General features: G+C 50.7%; 1 protein-coding gene across 3 annotated transcripts in view; it reads left to right on the forward strand.

Annotated features, from left to right (window-relative positions):
* efhc2 (EF-hand domain (C-terminal) containing 2) overlaps positions 1 to 23,330 on the forward strand; it is a 232,602-nt gene that overhangs the window by 52,207 nt on the left and 157,065 nt on the right. For all 3 annotated transcript variants that reach the window (XM_072513842.1, XM_072513841.1, XM_072513843.1), the window contains exon 4: positions 15,762 to 15,985. In XM_072513842.1, the coding sequence (XP_072369943.1) occupies positions 15,762 to 15,985 (224 nt within the window). The remainder of the gene's footprint in view (positions 1 to 15,761; positions 15,986 to 23,330) is intronic.

Genomic DNA, 23,330 nt, shown 5'->3' on the forward strand with positions numbered 1-23,330 from the left:
ATACGGGGGGTGGGAGAGAGAGAATGGGACGCAGCAGGGGAAGGGAGAGTGCACGATGTGGGGGAGGGGTGGAGAGTGGAATATGTTGGGTGTGGGCTATTGCGGGGAGAAGCGAGAGTGATGTGGGACATATCGATTGGGGGGTCCTGAGATTCTACCTATTTTAAACATGAGGAGGGGGTGCTGGGGAGAAGGGATGGAAGGATCGTGAATCAAGATCTGGGTGTTGTCGTTTACTCTTGCGTGGATCTTCAGTGTGGGGCGGGGGGGGAGAGTGAAATTAAAGAGCAGGCAGATTTATGTATTTGATTTTTTCTTTTATTTTCCAACAACGCAGCTTTGAAAATATTTTAAAACAATTTTTGATTTCTGAACAATGCCAGCAGCATTTGAGAGTTCTTTTTTATATAGTACAAACTTAAATTTCTTATTGGATCTGAAATATAAAATTTAATATTTTTCATAAAGTAGATCCCATTGTTTGCTTTACTTTTTATAAGAGATGTTTTTGGTGTATTTAGTCACTGTTTTTAAATATTTGTGTGTCCTCTTATGCTGTTTCCAGTAAGGTTTTCCTATTAAAGTATTTGAAACATTAAAAAAAAGAAAAGGGGTACACTCGATCTTGCAGAGACTAGGCAGCTTGCTAATTCACTAGAAGTGGCCTCCCGTAATCTGGAGGCCTACACCCCCGACCGCGCGAGCCTGGGCCGCGCGGCAGCCAGCCAACTCCGGGGAGCCCAAGTGTTATTTTTGCGGGCAGAGCAAACATCCCAGGCAGCGCTGCCTGGCGCGGAGCGCGACCTGCAACGGGTGCCGGAAGAAGGGCCACTTCGTTGCCGTTTGCCAGGTCCGGTCAGTCGCCGCTGTTTCCAGGCCTGGCATTGCTACACCCCTCAAGTGTGATCTAGAGGCGCCGCCATCTTTCCCACCACAAGCCACGTGTGGCCCGTGGGCACCGCCATCTTTGATGCCGCCCGCCATGTGCGCCCTGTGGGCGCCGCCATCTTCGGTGCCATTTTGGACCGCGCCTCCGGACTCCTGCTCATCTGGCCGTTCGCTGCCCGCTGATCCTCCGCCACCGCTGATCAACCCGGGACCTCCCAACATCTCCTGCAGCTCGCCTCCATCACCCTGGATCAGTCTCGGCCCCGCAACCTCGCGACCGCTACGACGACGGTGAAGATCAACGGGCACGAGATGACCTGCCTCTTTGAGTCCGGGAGCACAGAGAGTTTCATCCACCCGGCTATGGTAAGGCACTGCTCCCTCCCGGTACTCCCCGTCTCCCAGAAAATCTCCCTGTCCTCCGGATCCCATTCCGTGGAAATCTGGGGGTACTGGGTCGCGACCCTCACCGTTCAAGGCATCATAGAGTTCAGCAACTTCAGGCTCTACGTCCTCCCGCACCTCTGCGCTGCCCTGCTACTAGGCCTTGATTTCCAATGCCACCTCCAAAGCCTTAATTTGAAATTCGGCAGACCCCTGCTCCCCCTCACCGTCTGCGGCCTCACGACCCTTAAGGTCGATCCACCTTCACTGTTTGCAAATCTCACCCCGGACTGCAAGCCCGTCGTCACTAGGAGCAGACGGTACAGTGCGCAGGACAGGACCTTTATCAAGTCGGAGGTCCAACGGCTTCTGCGAGAGAGGATTATTGAGGCCAGTAACAGCCCCTGGAGAGCTCAGGTGGTGGGAGTGAAGACTGGGGAGAAGCACAGGATGGTCATTGACTACAGTCAGACCATCAACCGGTACACGCAGCTCGACGCGTACCCCCTCCCACGCATATCTGACATGGTCAATCAGATTGCGCAGTATCGAGTCTTCTCCACAGTAGACTTGAAGTCTGCCTACCACCAGCTCCCCATCCGCCCAGAGAACCGCCAGTACGCTGCGTTCGAAGCAGATGGCGGCCTCTATCATTTCCTCAGAGCTCCCTTCGGTGTCACCAATGGGGTCTCGGTCTTCCAGCGAGAGATGGACCGAATGGTTGACCAGTGCGGGTTGTGGGGTACCTAGATAACGGTCACCATCTGCGGCCACGATCAGCAGGACCACGACGCAAACCTCCAAAAATTCCTCCATACCGCCAAACACCTCAACCTCACCTGCAATAAGGAGAAATGCGTTTTCCGCACCAACTGCTTAGCCATCCTTGGCTACGCAGTGGAAAATGGAGTCTTGGGGCCCGACCCCAATCGCGTGCCCGCTCTTGGAACCCCCTCTCCCCCACTGCCCCAAGGCCCTGAAACGATGCTGGGGTTTGTCTCGTACTTCACCGACCGCAATGTGTACTTCCTTAGTGTAATTGATGAGTACGCCCGGTTCCCACTCTCCATCCCATGTCCCAACATGACTTCTGTCACAGTTATCAAAGCCCTGCACAGCATCTTCACTCTGTCCAGTTTCCCCACCTACATCCACAGCAATCGGGGATCCTCCTTCATGAGTGATGATCTGCATCAGTTCCTGCTCGGCAAGGGCATCGCCTTGAGCAGGACGACCAGCTATAACCTCCGGGGAAACGGGCAGGTGAAGAGGGAGAACGGGACGGTCTGGAAGGCCGTCCTGCTGGCCCTTCGGTCTAGAAATCTCCCAGTCTCCCGCTGGCAGGAGGTCCTCCTCGACGCGCTCCACTCCATCCGGTCACTCCTGTGCACCGCTACTAATGAAACCCCTCACGAGCGTGTGTTTGCCTTCCCTAGGAAGTCCACCTCCGGGGTCTCGTTCCCAACATGGCTAACAGTTCCTGGACCCCTCCTCCTCCGGAAGCATGTGCGGAACCATAAATCGGATCCCTTGGTTGAGAAAGTCCACCTCCTCCATGCAAACCCACAGTACGCCTACGTGGCACACCCCGACGGGTGACAGGACACAGTCTCCCTCCAGGACCTGGCACCCGCTGGGTCCCCACCCACAACCCCCGACCTGATACCGCTTCTTCCCCCCCCCCCCCCGGTTGCCTCATTCACCCCTGCACCACCTACCCTCCCACCAGCGAACCTCACCGCAGCCCCCACCCCAGCAGGATCTGTCCCCTCACTGGATCCACTAAGGGGTGACGAATAAGAGGACAACACGCTCCCGGAGTCGCAGGTGACCACGTCGGCGCCCACATCACCACCAGGACTGAGGCGATCGCAGCGGAGGGTCAGAGCCCCCGACAGACTCAATCTGTAATGTTTTCCTTCACCCCCGCCGGACTCTTTTTTTAAACGGGGTGAATGTGGTAAACACCACTCGTACACATTGCATGTATTACGGTACTGCTAATCTATTACAGGTACAATGGTAAATCCCTGCCTGCTAGCTCCTCCCAGCAGACGGCGCATAAAGGTGTATGCTCTCTTGCGCAGCTCCCATTCTGCTTCCAGCTGCAGGAGGCACAACATCTTGTGCAATAAAGCCTCGATTGTTTCACCATTCTCGTCTCGTGGTAATTGACGGTACATCACGCTGTGTGTTTATATGCCTGTGTAGAGGTACTGTAAGAATGTCGGGGCGACAGCTCCCTGGGCATTTTGGTAGTTGCTTTATTTTTAGGTACAATTTAGAGTGCCCAATTTTATTTTTTTAAATTAAGGGGCGTTTGGGAGTTACAGGACATGGAAGTGCACGTTGTCCGATGTTCCCCCCCACCAGTTCCCTCTGTGGCTGGAAGGCATGCCACGCCGATTGGGCCTACGGTTGATGGGTCCGATGCCGTGGTGAGCGCCATCCCCGGGTGCAGCTGTTGGCAGCTTCGCCCCCTGTGTGACTGGTGAGGGTGTCGGACCGGACGTAATGCTTGGTGGAGTACATGCCTGCCCGGCCTGCTTCCCCGTTCGGTGGTGCCTTATCCGAACCAATTTTCTTTTTAGGTTTGTTGTCTGGCCACTGTGGGGTTTGCACCCGTTTGGTCCTCTCCTATCCTCTCCTTCTCAATGGTCGTCCTTGTGAGTGGTTTTGGACTTTGGGGGGGTGAGGGGTGTAGTAACCTGGTGGTAACCTGCACAGGACTGATCCAGCAGGGGATGATTGTTCCCCGTGCTCAATTGGACTGAATTAACCCAGCACTAGCTTAAAATGCCGGCAGCTGTACAGCCAGCTAAAAAAGGAATGAGGTCCCGGTGAAAGGTAACCGGGCCCTGTGCATGTATGATGCTGTTGCTGAAATAAAGGACTTTTAAGAAGCTCATTGGACTCCCCTGGCTTCATCACATATCCTGAAAAAGACTCCTTTATCCCCACCTTCTGCCAGTCAGCCAATCCTCTATCCATGCCAGTACCTTGCCCCTAACACCATGGGCTCTTATTGTATTAAGCAGTCTCCTCTCTGGCACCTTGTAAAAGGCCTCCTGGAAATCCAAATAGATCACAACCACTGGCTCTTCTTTGTCTAACTTCCTCATTACTTCCTCAAAGAATTCTAACAGATTTATCAGGTATGACCTCCCCTTGACGAAGCCGTGCTGACTCAGTCCTATTTTACCATGCACTTCCAAGTACTCCGCAATCTCATCTTTAATAATGGATTCCAAAATCTTAACAACGGCCAATGTCAGGCTGACCCCCCATAATTTCCCCTCTCTGCCTCCTTCTCTTCTTAAACAGGGGTGTGCAATAGCCATTTTACAGTCCTCTGGGACCCCCCTTGACTCCAGTGATTCCTGAAAGATCACCATCAATGCATCCATAGTGCCTCAATCTCGTGTGCGAGGCTGGCTTTAATGCACCTGATGAGGGTGAGGATGAGCCAGTTATTTGAGGGGGTGGAGGACATTTGCGAGTGGTGTCGGAGAGGTCCGGCCAACTCTGGTTCTGTCCTAAGTTGGAGAAATTTTGCAGGTCGTTTTTCAGCACCATGTTAGCGATCTTGCATATAGACTTGGAGCCTGGTCCCCTGGGGGCCATATTTGGGGTGTCGGACCTGCAGATGGGAGTGGGGGCAGATGTTTTAGCCTTCATCTTGCTGATTTTTCGCAGGCAGGTCTTGTTGGAGTGGAGGTCAGCTTCTTTGCCCCGTGCCTCAGTAGAGCTTGGGGACCTGATGGAGTTTCTGTATTTGGAGAAAATTAAGTTTGCTTTGAGGGGGAGATTTAGGGGTTGCGCAAGATATGGTCTGTTTATTCTACACTTCAAAGAGTTGGTTACCAGCAGCTGTTAAGGGGAGGTGGTGGTTGGGTGGGGGTGGGGGTTTCTTACCATTATTGGGGTGTTGGCTGGTGAAGTGGAGGGGGGGGTTCTGTTGTTCTTGTTGTTTTTCATTGTTTTGTTTTAGGTATTGTGGTAGTATGTATTGGGGGTCATGTGGGACTGGAAGCCCTAATGTCATTGGCTGACAGATCCCGGGTCCTGGTTGGCCGTTGACCTCAAGCTCCGCCCTGAAGGCGAAGTATAAGAAGCCGGTGTCTTCCCCCGCATGCCAGTTTACTATCGGGCTGCTGGGGAACAGACACGCTTAATAAAGCCTCATCGACTTCACTCTATTCGTCTCATGGAGTCTTTGTGCGCTACAATTTATTAAGCGTGCCTAAAAAGGACTATGGAGCTCAGGATCATTCCAGAATGCCTTAGGATCAGCCCCCACGCAGTGAACGCGGCAGCAGCCTTCAAACACTGGCAGACTTGCTTCGAGGCCCACCTCAGACCGACCACCGGCCGGGTCTCAGACGAACAAAAACTGCAGGTCCTGCACTCGAGGGTGAGCACGGAGATTTTCACCCTCATTGAAGACACCGACGATTTCCAGACGGCGTTCGCCCAGTTAACCAAATCTACGCTCGCTATCAGCTCGCGACGAGACAGCAAGCTCCCGGAGAATCGATGGACGAGTTCTACGCCGCGCTACCCGCGCCTACGGCCCCGACCGCGCGGCAGGCCATTGGGCCCCGTACGTACCCGTCGCGGCAAACCCCCCCCACCCCCCGGACACCCTACGCGGTCCAAACGCCGAGTCGCACCGGGGGCGCCCGCTGTTATTTCTGCGGCCAGGCGAAGCACCCCCGACAACGCTGTCTGGCCCGCGCAGCCATCTGCAAAAGCTGCGGGAAAAAGGGCCACTATGCGGTGGTGTGCCGATCCCGCGAGGTCGCTGCCGTCCCGGGGCCACAGGGAGCCCTACAGGCAGTCTATGCCTCCCAACCCCCCCCCAGCACGCCATGTGCGACCCGCAGGCGCAGCCGCTCTGGGTCCCGACCACCGCGGCCCCGGGAGAACTGGGAGCCCTGCACGCCGCCTACGCTCCCCAACCCCCCTCCCCGCAGTCCATGTACGACCCGCCGCCGGCGCTCCCGATTTGGGTGTCGGCCAACACTCTCCACGGAGAGGAATGGGTCTTTCGCGTCCCGAACGCCACCCTCACCCCCCTCCCGCGCCCCACGCCTGACCCGCCGGCGCCGCCTACCTGGGCCCCGACCGCCGCTGTCCCCAGTGAGGGAGCTCCTTGCGCTCCTTGCGCTCCTTGCGCTCGCAGCCCCACGCCTGTCCCGCCGGCGCCGCCGACCTGGGCCCTCACCCCGCGCCCCACTCCTGTCCCGCCGGCGCCGCCTACCTGGGCCCCGACCGCCGCTGTCCCCGGTGAGGGAGCTCCTCGCGCTCCTTGCGCTCGCAGCCCCACTCCTGTCCCGCCGGCGCCGCCTACCTGGGCCCCAACCGCCGCTGTCCCCGGCGAGGGAGCTCCGCACGGTCCCAGCGCTCGCGGCCCCACGCCTGTCCCGCCGGCGGCGCCGACCTGGGCCCTCACCCCCGTCCCGCGCCCCACGCCTGACCCGCCGGCGCAATCTACCTGGGCCCCGACCGCCGCTGTCCCCGGTGAGGGAGCTCCTCGCGCTCCTTGCGCTCGCGGCCCCGCGCCTCACCCGCCGGCGCCGCCGGCTTGGGCCCCGACCACCGCTGTCCCCGGCGAGGGAGCTCCGCGCGGTCCTAGCGCCTGCGGCCCTGGCGCTCGCAGTGAGGGAGCTCCGCGCGGTCCTAGCGCCCGCGGCCCTGGCGCTCGCAGTGAAGGAACTCCGCGCGGTCCTAGCGCTTCCCAGACCCCCCAGCACAAATTGTGCGACCCGCAGACGCCGCGATTTTGGGTCCCGACCACCACGAGGGGAGGAGGGGCGCCGCCATCTTGGACCGCCCCCGACCTGCACGACGCATGGGGGCAGCCATTTTGTCCATCCCCGACGCCATCTTGGACGGCAACAACGGACCCCACCCCACTACTACAACCACGGCTCGCTTCGGTTACGCTCGATCAGGCTCGGCCCCGGACTCTCCAGACGACGACGACAACGGTCCTAATTAACGGCCACGAGACGCCATGCCTAGTCGACTCCGGGAGCACGGAAAGTGTTATACACCCCGACACGGTAAGACGCTGTTCCTTAACTACCTACCCCAGCGCACAAAAGATTTGCCTAGCTGCAGGATCCCACTCCGTACAGATCCAGGGATTCTGCATAGTTACCCTAACGGTACAGGGGAGGGAATTCAAAAACTACAAACTTAACGTCCTTCCCCAACTCTGTTCCCCCACCTTGCTGGGCTTAGATTTCCAATGTAACCTACAGAGCCTTACATTTAAATTCGGCGGCCCCATACCCCCACTCACTATCTGCGGCCTCGCTACCCTCAAGGTGCAACCCCCGTCCTTGTTTGCGAACCTCACCCCGGATTGCAAACCCGTTGCCACTAGGAGCAGACGGTACAGCGCCCAGGACCGGACCTTCATTCGGTCCGAAGTCCAGCGGCTACTAAAGGAGGGCATAATCCAGGCCAGCAATAGTCCCTGGAGAGCGCAGGTGGTAGTAGTGAAGACAGGGGAGAAACAAAGGATGGTCATTGACTATAGCCAGACCATCAACAGGTACACACAACTAGACGCGTACCCTCTCCCCCGCATATCCGACATGGTCAATCGGATTGCCCAGTATAAAGTCTTCTCCACCGTGGACCTCAAGTCCGCCTACCATCAGCTCCCCATCCGCCCAAGTGACCGCAAGTACACAGCAGACGGGCGATTATACCATTTCCTACGGGTCCCTTTTGGCGTCACAAACGGGGTCTCGGTTTTCCAACGGGAGATGGACCGAATGGTTGATCAACATGGGTTACGGGCCACGTTCCCGTACCTCGACAATGTAACCATCTGCGGCCACGATCAGCAGGACCACGACGCCAACCTCCAAAAATTCCTCCAGACCGCCAAAGCCTTGAACCTCACGTACAACGAGGACAAGTGCGTTTTTAGCACCGATCGGCTAGCCATTCTGGGCTACATAGTGCGCAATGGGATAATAGGCCCCGACCCCGAACGTATGCGCGCTCTCATGGAATTTCCCCTCCCGCACTGCCCAAAAGCCCTGAAACGCTGCCTGGGGTTCTTTTCGTACTAGGCCCAGTGGGTCCCCCAGTACACAGACAAGGCCCGCCCCCTAATACAGACCACGACCTTCCCTCTGTCGACAGAGGCTTGCCAGGCCTTCAGCCGCATCAAAGCGGACATCGCAAAGGCCACGATGCCGCCATCGACGAGTCCCTCCCCTTCCAGGTCGAGAGCGACGCCTCCGACGTAGCTCAAGCGGCTACCCTTAACCAAGCGGGCAGACCCGTGGCCTTCTTCTCCCGAACCCTCCACGCCTCAGAAATCCGCCACTCCTCAGTGGAAAAGGAAGCCCAAGCCATAGTGGAAGCTGTGCGACATTGGAGGCATTACCTGGCCGGCAGGAGATTCACTCTCCTCACTGACCAACGGTCGGTAGCCTTCATGTTCGATAATGCACAGCGGGGCAAGATTAAAAATGACAAGATCTTAAGGTGGAGGATCGAGCTCTCCACCTTTAACTATGAGATCTTGTACCGGCCCGGAAAGCTGAACGAGCCGTCCGATGCCCTATCCCGCGGCACATGTGCCAACGCACAAATTAACCGCCTCCAAACCCTCCACGAGGACCTCTGCCACCCGGGGGTCACTCGGTTTTACCACTTCATCAAGTCCCGCAATCTCCCATACTCTTTAGAAGAGGTCCGTACAGTCACAAGGGACTGCCACATCTGCGCGGAATGCAAGCCGCATTTTTTCAGGCCAGATGGAGCGCACCTGATTAAGGCTTCCCGCCCCTTTGAGCGCCTCAGTCTCGATTTCAAAGGGCCCCTCCCCTCCACCGACCGCAACGCATATTTCCTTAATGTAGTGGACGAATACTCCCGCTTCCCTTTTGCCATTCCCTGCTCCGACATGACCGCGGCCACAGTCATTAAAGCCCTGAACAGCATCTTCACGCTGTTCGGTTACCCCGCATACGTCCACAGCGACAGGGGGTCCTCTTTCATGAGGGACGAGCTGCGCCAGTTCCTGCTCAGCAAGGGCATAGCCTCGAGCAGGACGACCAGCTACAACCCCCGGGGGAACGGGCAAGTAGAAAGGGAGAACGGCATGGTCTGGAAGGCCGTCCTACTGGCCCTACGGTCCAGGGATCTCCCAGTTTCACGGTGGCAGGAGGTCCTCCCGGACGCTCTCCATTCCATCCGGTCGTTATTATGTACAAGCACTAATCAAACGCCGCACGAGCGTCTCCTTGTCTTCCCTAGGAGGTCCTCCTCTGGAACGTCGCTGCCGACCTGGCTGGCGGCCCCAGGACCCATCCTGCTCCGAAAGCATGTGCGGGCACATAAGGCGGACCCGTTGGTCGAAAGGGTTCACCTCCTCCACGCAAACCCCCAGTACGCCTACGTGGAGTACCCCGACGGCCGACAGGACACTGTCTCCCTGCGGGATCTGGCGCCCGCCGGCACCACGCCCACCCCCCCCGACACCATCAACCCAACCGCCCCCCTTCCTGCCACCGCCGCACCCCGCGACCGCCCCCTTCCCAGGAGGATCAGTTCCCCTCCCTTTTGCACCGACAGCTGAAACCGTGCGGCTCCCGGAGGCGACAACACTGGTACAAGCACCACCACCACTGCCGGGGCCGAGGCGATCGACACGGACAACCAGACCGCCCGGCCGACTCGTGGCGTCGATGTAAAACAAAGATGGACTGTTCAATGAACATTTTGTTTTCCTATACCCTCTGTAAATAGTTGTAACAGGACGAAACTGTCCAATACTGTACTACCATGTAACTGTTCTATCCTCCCAGGACCAGCCCTGTAAACCCTTACCACCATACGAAGCATCACCCCGCCGGGTTCAATTTTGACAAGGGGTGAATGTGGTAGTATGTATTGGGGGTCATGTGGGACTGGAAGCCCTAATGTCATTGGCTGACAGATCCCGGGTCCTGGTTGGCCGTTGACCTCAAGCTCCGCCCTGTAGGCGAAGTATAAGAAGCCGGTGTCTTCCCCCGCATGCCAGTTTACTATCGGGCTGCTGGGGAACAGACACGCTTAATAAAGCCTCATCGACTTCACTCTATTCGTCTCATGGAGTCTTTGTGCGCTACAGGTATAATATGTTAAAAACCAAATTAAAATATATATTTTAAAATATCTTTTTATTGGCATTTTCAAAATTATGTACATTGCCGTTCATTTTCATTTATTGTACAGTCACAAAAGTTAGGTTTCTCTATTTACAGTCTGCTGCCGTCTGTCTCAGCATACAATCCTTTCTCCCTGGCTACTGGCTATTTATTTATTTATGTGTTGGTCACGAACAGATCTCGGAGCAGTCGGGTGAATGGCTCCCATGTTTTGTGGTTGTGGAAGCCCTCTTCCGACCCATGAATAGTGATTTCGATTTTCTCCATTTGGAGAACTTCCGACAGGTCGGACATCCAGTCTGCAGCTTTAGGTGGTGCTGCTGATCACCAACCGAGCAGGATTCTACGGTGGGCGATCAGGGAGGCAAAGGCAAGGGTGTCTACCCTCCTCCCCATGAAGACATCTGGCTGGTCTGATACCCCGAAGACAACCACTTCTGGGCATGGCTCCACCCTCATCTCCACCACTTTGGACATTGCTCAAAGAAGGCTGTCCAGTACCCAGCAAGTCTGGGACAAGACTAGAACATGTGGACATGGTTGGCTGGGCCTCCTTGGCACCTTTAACGTCTATCCTCCATCTCTGGGAAGAACCTGCTCATTCGGGTTTTGGTCAAGTGGGCTCTATGTACCACTTTTAGCTGCATTAGGTTGCAAATTAAAATATTTTTTTAAAAATCAATAATCTCCTCCGCTATCTCCTTCGGAGTCCTGGGGTGTAGTCCATCTGGTCCGCGTGATTTAGCCATCTTCAGATCTTTCAGTTTCTCGAGCACCTTCTCCTTAATGATGGCCACTACACTCGCCTCTGTCCCTTTAAGTTCTGCAATGCCACTCGTGTCTTCCACTGTGAAGACTGATGCAAAGTACCTATTCAGTTCCTCTGCCATTTCTTTGTTCCCCATTACTACTTATCCAACCACATTTTCCAGTGCTCCAATGTTCGTCCTTGCCTCTCTCTTATCCTTTATATATCGAAAAAAGTTCTTTACAAGTTCAACATAATTTCTCTGCCTTTCACCTCTGTTCCTTTAAAAATGAATCCCAGTGTTATCTTAGCTTTTTATGGTTTTGCTAACCTGTGTTGCTACTTTTGATTTGTGAATCTGTACCCCTAGATCCATTTGCTCCTCTACCCCATTTAGATTCTTATTTGCCAAGTTATATGTGTTCACTTTTAGTCTGTGCTCAGTAGGATTGAGTTAAGAACTGCCTACATTCACTTGGTTAACAATCCTTATTTGATGGTGAAGTTGATGAGCTTTCATGCTATTGGTTTGAGCTGGACTTTTGGTTCCATAAAAACAAGGCGTCAAGCTCAGCCGCTCCTCAGTGTACAATCATGTGTGTCAGGCTGGCATGAAATACAACACTTAAAAGCAGACTGTACTACAAGTTTCATGGACTGCAGAAGACTTTAGGGTACAAACCAAGAGCTGGAAAGTGGGTTTAAGCTGGAATAGCTCTTTCTCAGCAGCACAGTGGGCTGAATGACATCCTTTTGTGATGATGCTTACGCGGTGGATCTCGCGGTGGGCCAAGGGGGTAACTCTTTTTAAGGGAATTGCCCCTAAAGTCCATCGGAGGGGCACCATTCCCCCTCACAATGCAAGACTTGCCCACACAACCCCCCCCCCCCCCCCCCCCCCCAACACCACCCCCTCTAGAGCCCAGCCTCCAGACCTATCGGGCCAACAGCTCAAAATGGTAGTCCAGTTTGCAATCCTCGCCATGCAGAAATGTACATGGCAAAGGAGTGGGACTTGCTTCCTGATTTGCACTCCCACTGTGAGCACAAATCCGGTGCAGTTCAGCTCCAGCGGGAGAACGTAATCTCCCAAATGGACAATCCTGCCCTATGTTTTTACTTCATGGAGAAGAAAGTCTTATGTGGCGTAGAATAGCTGCTGTTTTTCTATGAGCCTATTTCACTCTCATGGCTTAGAACAAATTTAGCTCCCAATGTTCTTTAATGCAGGATTATGGGAGTGGTGAAGGATGTAATAAGGATTGTTCATTTTGAGGGAATAATAAATGGGTGGCACGGTGGCAATATGGTTAGCACTGCTTCACAGCTCAGGGACCTGTGTTCAATTCCAGCCTTGGTTGACTGTCTGGATGGAGTTTGCACATTCTCCCCATTTCTGTGTGGGGTTCCTCTGGGTGCTCAAGTTTCGTTCCACAGTCCAAACATGTGCACGTTAGGTGGATTAGTCATGCTAAAATTTCCCCTTCATGTCCAAAAGATGTGCAGGCCAGGTAGGATAATGAGGATAGGGTGGAGGAGTGGGCTTTGGTTGGGTGCTCTTTCAGAGGGTCGACAACGACTCGATGGGCTGAATGACTTCCTTCTGTACTGTAGTGATTCTACGATATGAATATCTTTAGGGGCTGGTTTAGCACAGGGCTAAAGAGCTGGCTATTAAAGCAGACCAAGGCAGGCCAGCAGCATGGTTCAATTCCCGTACCAGCCTCCCCGAACAGGCGCCGGAATGTGGCGACTAGGGGCTTTTCACAGTAACTTCATTTGAAGCCTACTTGTGACAATAAGCAATTTTCATTTCACATAAGTTCCAGCCGGAATTACCGATCATCTGGTCCCAATCCTGGTTGGCTTTTAAGTACCTGGTTCATAAGCCTCAGCTGCTAGGTCAACCCCCTCGGTGGGGGATCTCATATTTCACGTGCTCCACAGGGAGATCAATTGGGTCATGCCCGTGAGTCTCGTGAGGGTTATTACAGAGGGTAAGGGAATAAGCAGATCATTGGAATCACTGAATAATGAATTTATCTGTCACACTTCTGGTTAAAAGGTGTTAAGATGGCCCTCCTTCTTCTATTGTTTCCTTAAGAACTGCTGTTGTTGCTCTGCCTTCTCCAAATGCAGGTCTCCATGTGGCTGCAGCAGAGCAGTACAATGCAAATGACCTTTTGCAGACCCATCCATGTACCTAAACATCTGCTTTAACAGCTTTGTGGGTTTCTTACTAATCTTCCTGATGGTCTGCAGGCATTGATTGATACTCATGTTGCTCAGGTCTAGTGGGGTTACAGAACAGAGTCATGAGCCAGATGTGTAGAATGTTGCCTCGTCTCCCAGCAGCCACCTTGTCATATTGATAGAAGGAATATCAAAATATTTGTAGGTTAGGTGATTGGCAATGCTAAATTGCCCCTTAGTGTCCAAAATGTTAAGTGGGGCTATGGGGATAGGGAAGGGGATTGGGTCTGAGTGGATGCTCTTTTGGCGGGTCACTGCAGTCTTGATGGGCCAAATGGCCTTCTTCTGCACTGTAGGTATTCTATGATTCTATGAGATAGCTGAGGGTCAAAGAGTAAATACATTGTTACAGCTTCTTGAACAACTTGCGTGACCCTGTTCCTCTGATTGGAGATTAGTTAAACATTTATAGAGTGGGAGCCTACCAGTCCACGAATGTTGCTTGCTGGGATTCTGATGCATTGATCATACTGTATTTATAGTCATTGATACATTGGATGTAAGGGAAACTAGCTACTGCTGCAAATAATCTATTGTTGGCTGCTGAGGTCAATGAGAATGGTGATGCACTGTTTAGTTCCAGCAAGCAGAGTATTGGTGACCTGCTTAGTGAACTTGTACACTGCATTTAGGGTTCTGTCTGGTGTATTGCACTTTGATCTAATTTGTCGTTATTCTTTGTTTTGAGATCCAGAATAATTTGATGAGTGGATGATAAAGAAACCAGCAATCTTAAGATTGAAGCAAAACTAATTTATTGAATAATGATTAAATTAAATAGAGTTTGCACACTCTGCTGAGCTACAACTATTAATTCAGTAATCTATCATCTAATATTAACTAATGATGTACTCGTGCTACTTCTTTCTCTGACTTAAACTATTCCTAGAGCTGTGATCAATTCCTCTGCTAACACTGAACTACCCAAGATTCCCTGAGCTCTGATATTTATACTGGGAACTCGTGGTGCCCTCTAGTGTTTGAATTACACTGGGATGTAATAATTAACCCTTCATTGGGACACCTGTATACATATTATTACACTGTCCTCTGCAGCAGACTGGAAGAAATCAGGGGAAAGATGTTAAGGGCTCTGGTGACTTTTTCAGTGTCACTGGTAAAGAAAGTATTGTCCCTGGTTTGATAGGCCACTGGTGATGTTGCAGGAAACTATTGGAGTCTGTAACAACCTGTGTAGAGGCGAATAGTCCCTGATACACTGTTGCCCAGGCAAATACAATAAAATAATTCTTGGTATATACACTGTGATGAGTATATCTTCCTATAAGCATTCCTGCCTCTGCTGTTGTCCTCCAATAGGCCCAGCTAATTGTTGAGAGTGCTGGAGCTCCACTTCCTCTAACCCCGCGTCTAGATAAATAACACTGGCAATAGCAGCACCCACATATAGCAAAAGAAAAGTGATTAGGAAGCTGGAGACTTTTCTGGCATTCCGGATAACATAATGGCACACAATTCCTGTGGTTTAATTATCTGCAGGTATATCTCCCTTGCTATGTCAGTGTCTCTGAGAGACAATCTTGCTAGATATAAGAGACAGATAGGGCGCTAGGCAGGACTTCTGTAATTTTGTATGAAAATTACACAGGAGTCCTAATTATATGATAGCATCCTGATTTTTATGTATTCGTGAAGCCCCCCATCACCCCTCAGTAAAAAAGAACTGTGTGGTAAAGATAAGGTAAACGGGATTGCAGTAATAAATATTAAGCAGTGATTTTAATTGCTTGCTTGCCCTATACCCACCATGTGGACAGTTAAAATAACTCCTAAGTTTTTCTTTTGTTGTTATCCCACATGCATTACTGATAGCTTAGCTAAACTCTGAAAACAATCATAGAATTCCTATAGTGCAGAAGGAGGCCATTGAACCCATCTGCACCAACCATCTGAAAGATCACCCTACCAGGCCCAATCCCCCGCCCTATCCCTTTAACCCCATCTAAACTTTGAACTCTTAGGGACAATTTAGCATGGCCTAACCACCTAACCTGCACATCTTTGGATTGCGGGAGGAAACCAACGCAGACATGGGGAGAACATACAAACTCCACAGAGACAGTCACCCAAAGTTGGAATCAAACCTGGGTCCCTGGCGTTGTGAGGCAGCAGTACTAACCACTGTAACATTTGAGTTAAATTTTTGCCTAAAAGTGTTCTAAGATATGAGAGCAAAAATGATGTAGACTGAGCAGGACAGGAAGCAGCCAAAACATAACAGCTAGTAAAGGAAGATAATGTAACATGAAAACACACACTTAAATCTACGTTTTCTGTTGTTTCAGGAACTATAATCCATCGTCATCGTATTCCACTTCCGATTCCAAATGATGATCAGTTTTACACAGTGGAGCACTTCAATATTTGTCAAGAAATTGTTTTCTACGCAAAGACACTTATGATTGTAGACTGTGACCAGTTCACAAAAAATTTTCTGCGGAAAATGGGTGTCAAACTGAATCCACCTGGCTGCATTCCTGAAGATCCTTACACTTCAAAGCGCGAAGAAGTAAGAACGACCTTTTGTATAAGAGGAAAAGTATATTTGGAAAATTAACTTATCAAATATGTCAATGAAATAATATTCTAATCTGAACAATATTAAGCAGAATGGAAATTGCCTCTACTCCTATAATAAGCTATGAAATATTTCATGGCTTAATTTATGTGTTTTGATGTGATGGCGCTATCATGAATTTTAGCATAATAGCTATGGTTTATAAATTGATTTTTATTTTACTAATGTTTTGCTCTTTTCATTTATTTAGAAATTGTTTTTCTAACTGACAGATAGGTATTTCTCATAACTTGATGCCACCAGAGTGATGTAACTTAAAGTCTTTTCTTCTTGCCCTTTTCCTTCTAAGTGGATTTCTCATTTTCTACTTGCTGAAAGTGCAACCCTGTGGTTCTGAGACCTCGGCCGGGATTCTCTGAGCCCACGCCGGTTCGGAGAATCGCTGTTGACGGCGAAAATTCCCGCCACGCCGTTCCGACGCTGGGACGTGATTTTCCGGCGACCGGAGAATCGGCAGCAGTCGCGCGCTTGGTCGATGCAGCGCTGGTCGGGGGCCGTTAAAAGAAGCCCCCACGGCGATTCTCCGCGGTCGACCCGGCTGAGTTCCTGCCGAGTTCCACCGGTGTGGTTCACATATGGTACCACCCGCCGGGAGCTCGGACCCGCGGCCGTGGTGGCTGTCCTGTTGGGGGGGGGCGGGGGGATCAGACTCCTGGGGGGGGGGCCTTCAACGATGGCCAGGCCCGCGATCGGGGGCTACCAATCGGCGGGCGCGTGTGATCTGGGGGAGCCTACCTTCTTCTGCGCTGGCCCTCTGTGTCGGTACCATGCTGCGCGGTGCCGGCATGGAAACGGCCACCTCGCGCATGCACTAGCGCGCCACGCGCATCTGTTGACCTGCGCCGGCAGTGCAGGGCTGCGTATCGGCGCCGGAGCTGCATGGAGCACTCCGGCGGCGTGGGCCACCGAATCACTGGGCGAAGAGGCCCATTGACGTCGACATGAAACACTCTGGTGATTACGCTGGTGTCAACACTTCGCCGGGATTTTGGAGAATCCCAGCCCTCGTATTCTTTAGAACACAACCGTGCTGCCCTGGCATATACATGGAACATAGAACATATAGTGCAGAAGGAGGCCATTCAGCCCATTGGGTCTGCACCGACCCACTTAAGCCCTCACTTCCACCCCATTCCCGTGACCCAATAACCCCTCCCAACCTTTTTGGTCACTAAGGGCAATTTACCATGGCCAATCCACCTAACCTGCACGTCTTTGGACTGTGGAAGGAAACCGGAGCACCCGGAGGAAACCCACGCAGACACTGGGAGAACGTGCAGACTCGCACAGACAGGGAATCAAACCTGGGACACTGGGGCTGTGAAGCCACAGTGTTATCCACTTGTGCTACCGTGCTGCCCGTAAAGTTAGACTTTATTTGAATTCAGCTCTCTCCAATAATTTGTTAGGTCACAAGCTGAAATAAATGACAAAGGATTTTAGAACCTCATCAAATCTGGACGGGTGGCATGGTGGCGTAGTGGTTAGCACTGCTGCCTCACATTGCCAAAGACATGGATTCGATCCCGGCCCCAGGTCACTCCATGTGGAGTTTACACATTCTCGCCATGTCTGTGTGGGTCTCACCCCCACAACCCAAAGATATGCAGGATAGGTGGATTGGCCATGCTAAATTGCCCTTTAATTCGAAACAAAAATGAATTGGGTACTTTAAATAATTTTTTAAAAATTTGGTTGGACTCATTAATTTCCAGTCATGCAATGGTGTCATCTTCAGTTGTCCCAGTTCAGTAAAGAAGTGTGTTTACTTGCTCTTCTTCTGACTTATTAAGCCAGAAATAATAAATAAATGTTAAAAGCGGCACGGTGGCGCAATGGTTAGCAGTGCTGAGGACCGTACAGAAAGGTGACTGCAGTGTGGGAGAACCAATTAAAACCTGATAGCTCTGAATTTGCTGAAAAGCTCATATCAACACGCAATACACAACAACATCGGGCTCTGATTGGTGGACTCCCCTTTAGAGCGGGAAAGCCGTTTGTCAGACGTTGAGAGGTGGTGGAACATCAGAGCAGTTCAGATGGATCTCCTGAATTGATGTGAGGTTCCTGAACTTTCATTGAGTGAAGCAGCAGCCAGTTTCTGACATTCGGCCCACTGGGCAGCCTGAAGCAAAAGTGAAATCACCGACCAGAGGCCAGGGCTGAGAGTGAGAGTGCTAGAGAGTGAGAGTGCTGGAGAGCAAATGGACTGGGCGGCGAGGGCAAGAGAACTGAGGCGAAGCCAGATGGCCAACAGTAGCAGCCAGGCAGCCAGCCAGAAGCACACACACTTGTTAAGGCTCGAGGCTCGGCCACTCAACGTGTTAGCAGTCAGGAGCTGCGAGAGCTTGGGAGACACTAGCGTCGTGCTTTTTGGGGAGCAGCAGGATGACTCAATCAGAGGCCAAGGCTGAGTATGAGAAGGCTGGGTGGCAACCCATTATGCTTTGGATTATCGATATAGAATTCAGTTATTCGTAATTCAACACACGATCCAGTTGCTACTGCCAACAAAGCAACAGCGCCATCAATGCTGTGATCCAATTCCATGAACTCTCCTATTTGGGATTCTGCAGGGAAAGATTTAATGGGGCATTCTACCTTAACACTTTGATAAAGACCTTCCAGTTTTGTGTCAACGTGTGATATTTCTCTGAGTCAATCTGCAATTCCATCTGCTGGGGGGTAACTACTTTAGAGGTGGTTTAGTTGTCCTGAGAGAAGCTGGAGGACCCAACTTTTGAAATCGGTCAGGAAATACCATTCCTGATCCAGCATGTTTACTGTTGGTCGTTCGATCTTTGACCGGTGATTGGGTTTGCTTTGAATTCACACTAGGATTGTTGAGGCCGCCGATTTTCAGTTCAATGGGGAATTTCATCTGCTGGGCTTTTGCCCAGCGGAACCACAGTTTGAGGCTTGGGGCTTGTCCAAGAACTCTGCCATTTGAGTACCAAATCCAGATTCTACTATCAGGCAGTCGACAGGAAATTCCAGTATGTTTCCATCTCTCTTTCTTCACTAACAAACAATCCATCCTCTTGGGAGTCAACATACAATTCCATTTGACATTCCTTAAGTTTGCAGTTAGATAGGCATTCCCATGATTTTGGAGCTGGGTGCTCCATTACTTCAGCATTCACCAAATGACATTCAACTGGCGCGGACCCGGCTTGAGAGTCAATAATAAGCAGCGAAATCCAGTTGGACATTATACGTGGAAGGTTTGTTTCACAAGATTTGAATTCTCGGGAATAATTTGGGTTTGAGTGTGCACAGTCTCTTTGCATGATGACACAGTGGAGGTGCATTTTTGTCATGGCATTTTGAAACCTTACCGAATTTGCCAATGCTTCTGCTGTGCTTCTTATGGAGGCCAAAGGGTGGCATGTGGCACAGTGGTTAGCATTACTGCCTATGGTGCTGAGGACGTGGGTTCGAATTCCGGCCCTTGGTCACTGTCCGTGTGGAGTTTGCACATTCTCCCCGTGTCTGCGTGGGTTTCACCCCCACAACCCAAAGATTTTCTTTTTTTTAATATAAATTTAGAGCACCCAATCATTTTTTTCCAATTAAGGGGCAATTTAGCGTGGCCAATCCAGTTATCCTACACATTTTTGGGTTGTGGGGGCAAAACCCATGCAAACACGGGGAGAATGTGCAAACTCCACACAGACAGTGACCCAGAGCCGGGATCGAACCTGGGACCTCGCCGCTGTGAGGCAGCAGGACTAACTCACTGCGCCACCGTGCTGCCCCCATAACCCAAAGATGTGCAGGTTAAGTGGTTTGGCTACGCTAAATTGCCCCTTAATTGGAAAAGAAATAATTGGGAACTCTAAATTTATTATATTAAAAAAAAATTATGGAGGCCAGTTCTTATTCTGCAGCTCAGTTGGATATCTGGACACTGTAGTTTGCTCATTTTTGCTGGGCTGTCTCATGAAACCTGTACTTGGTACATCTTTACAGAGTTGTTCGCAATATTTTTGCAGAACTATCAACATCTTCACTTGTTTTTGCATGTTGAATTACTGCCTTTTGAATGGATGGATCCCCCATCACTCTCAATACTGGCCTTCAGAAAGTCTCCTTTTTTGGACAAGATATGGAATCCTGCCGGACAGCTGCCAGCAAAGCCACTGACATTAGACGAAGACGGAACACTGGCTCCTACACTGGACTTTTGCCACATTTGCTCCTATACTCAACTTTTTCTTGCTCATTCTGTCCTGCACTGGCCCGTGCTGTGCTGGAGTCATATCATCGGCTGATTTCTCGGTCCAGTTGCTCATCAGCCAGTTCACGTTTGCTCGCCTTAAGACACACAGATTGCAAAATTTTGCATCTTTACCATCATATCGATTACAGTACAGGTTTGTTGTTGTCATAAACTAAAGAGCAGCACAGTTGTTCAGCAGTGATTTGGGGTTTCTGTGTCTTGCAATATATAAGCTGAGGGTGGGTGGCGTCGGGAGGGCATTGATATCATTGGGGATGGGGCTCGATGTCATTGGGGATAAGGATTAACATCTTTGGGGGCGGTGCTTGATCTAACCGAGGCGGGACGTCATGTCACAGGGGCTGGGGTGTGATATGGGAGAGTGTGAGCCCCCTCAAAAGTGTAAGTTCGCCTCTGGTTATAAGGCCTCCAGACTGCCTGAACTTCTAACTTCAAGATCCAAAGGGAAAGGATGGGGGAGTGAGAATGTTGCAATATTACTAACTCAGTAATAGCACTAACGTTAGAATAGCATTAAGACTGTCACAACAAGGTAAATGCATAAGACTAATAATAATGTAAGACATGAATAAACAAGTGTAACTCCATATTCATGGAATAAATAAAGATTTGGGGGACAAAGAACAAAGAACAAAGAAATGTACAGCACAGGAACAGGCCCTTCGGCCCTCCAAGCCCGTGCCGACCATACTGTCCGACTAAACTACAATCTTCTACACTTCCTGGGTCCGTATCCTTCTATTCCCATCCTATTCATATATTTGTCAAGATGCCCCTTAAATGTCCCTATCGTCCCTGCTTCCACTACCTCCTCCGGTAGTGAGTTCCAGGCACCCACTACCCTCTGCGTAAAAAACTTGCCTCGTACATCTACTCTAAACCTTGCCCCTCTCACCTTAAACCTATGCCCCCTAGTAATTGACCCCTCTACCCTGGGGAAAAGCCTCTGACTATCCACTCTGTCTATGCCCCTCATAATTTTGTATACCTCTATCAGGTCGCCCCTCAACCTCCTTCGTTCCAGTGAGAACAAACCGAGTTTATTCAATCGCTCCTCATAGCTTATGCCCTCCATACCAGGCAACATTCTGGTAAATCTCTTCTGCACCCTCTCTAAAGCCTCCACATCCTTCTTGTAGTGTGGCGACCAGAATTGAACACTATACTCCAAGTGTGGCCTAACTAAGGTTCTATACAGCTGCAACATGACTTGCCAATTCTTATACTCAATGCCCCGGCCAATGAAGGCAAGCATGCCGTATGCCTTCTTGACTACCTTCTCCACCTGTGTTGCCCCTTTCAATGACCTGTGGACCTGTACTCCTAGATCTCTTTGACTTTCAATACTCTTGAGGGTTCTACCATTCACTGTATATTCCCTACCTGCATTAGCCCTTCCAAAATGCATTACCTGACATTTGTCCGGATTAAACTCCATCTGCCATCTCTCCGCCCAAGTCTCCAGACAATCTAAATCCTGCTGTATCCTCAGACAGTCCTCATCGCTATCCGCAATTCCACCAACCTTTGTGTCGTCTGCAAACTTACTAATCAGACCAGTTACATTTTCCTCCAAATCATTTATATATACTACAAAGAGCAAAGGTCCCAGCACTGATCCCTGTGGAACACCACTGGTCACAGCCCTCCAATTAGAAAAGCATCCCTCCATTGCTACTCTCTGCCTTCTATGGCCTAGCCAGTTCTGTATCCACCTTGCCAGTTCACCCCTGATCCCGTGTGACTTCGCCTTTTGTACTAGTCTACCATGAGGGACCTTGTCAAAGGCCTTACTGAAGTCCATATAGACAACATCTACTGCCCTACCTGCATCAATCATCTTAGTGACCTCCTCGAAAAACTCTATCAAGTTAGTGAGACACGACCTCCCCTTCACAAAACCGTGCTGCCTCTCACTAATACGTCCATTTGCTTCCAAATGGGAGTAGATCCTGTCTCGAAGAATTCTCTCCAGTAATTTCCCTACCACTGAAGTAAGGCTCACCGGCCTGTAGTTCCCGGGATTATCCTTGCTACCCTTCTTAAACAGAGGAACAACATTGGCTATTCTCCAGTCCTCCGGGACATCCCCCGAAGACAGCGAGGATCCAAAGATTTCCGTCAAGGCCTCAGCAATTTCCTCTCCAGCCTCCTTCAGTATTCTGGGGTAGATCCCATCAGGCCCTGGGGACTTATCTACCTTAATATTTTTTAAGACACCCAACACCTCGTCTTTTTGGATCACAATGTGACCCAGGCTATCTACACCCCCTTCTCCAGACTCAACATCTACCAATTCCTTCTCTTTGTTGAATACTGATGCAAAGTATTCATTTAGTACCTCGCCCATTTCCTCTGGCTCCACACATAGATTCCCTTGCCTATCCTTCAGTGGGCCAACCCTTTCCCTGGCTACCCTCTTGCTTTTTATGTACGTGTAAAAAGCCTTGGGATTTTCCTTAACCCTATTTGCCAATGACTTTTCATGACCCCTTCTAGCCCTCCTGACTCCTTGCTTAAGTTCCTTCCTACTTTCCTTATATGCCCTGACAAATGCCTCCTTTTTCTTTTTTTTTTTTTGGTCGTCATTCCGGACTTTTATTTTTTTTTATTAAATATTTTATTGAAAAATTTTGGTCAACCAACACAGTACATTGTGCATCCTTTACACAATATTATAACAACACAAATAACAATGACCTATTTTATAAACAAAAAATGAATAAATAATAAATAACAAAAATGAAAACTAGCCCTAATTGGCAACTGCCTTGTCACAAGTAACACTCTCCAAAAATATAATTTAACAGTCCAATATATAATTATCTGTAGCAACGACCTATACATACTATACAGTATATATTAACAACCCTGAGAGTCCTTCTGGTTCCTCCTCCCCCCCCCCCCCGATCCTGGGCTGCTGCTGCTGCCTTCTTTTTCCCATTCCGTCTATCTTTCTGCGAGGTATTCGATGAACGGTTGCCACCGCCTGGTGAACCCTTGAGCCGACCCCCTTAGGACGAACTTAATCCG

Source organism: Scyliorhinus torazame, chromosome 8 (genome assembly GCF_047496885.1).
Source record: "Scyliorhinus torazame isolate Kashiwa2021f chromosome 8, sScyTor2.1, whole genome shotgun sequence".
NCBI lineage: Eukaryota > Metazoa > Chordata > Chondrichthyes > Carcharhiniformes > Scyliorhinidae > Scyliorhinus > Scyliorhinus torazame.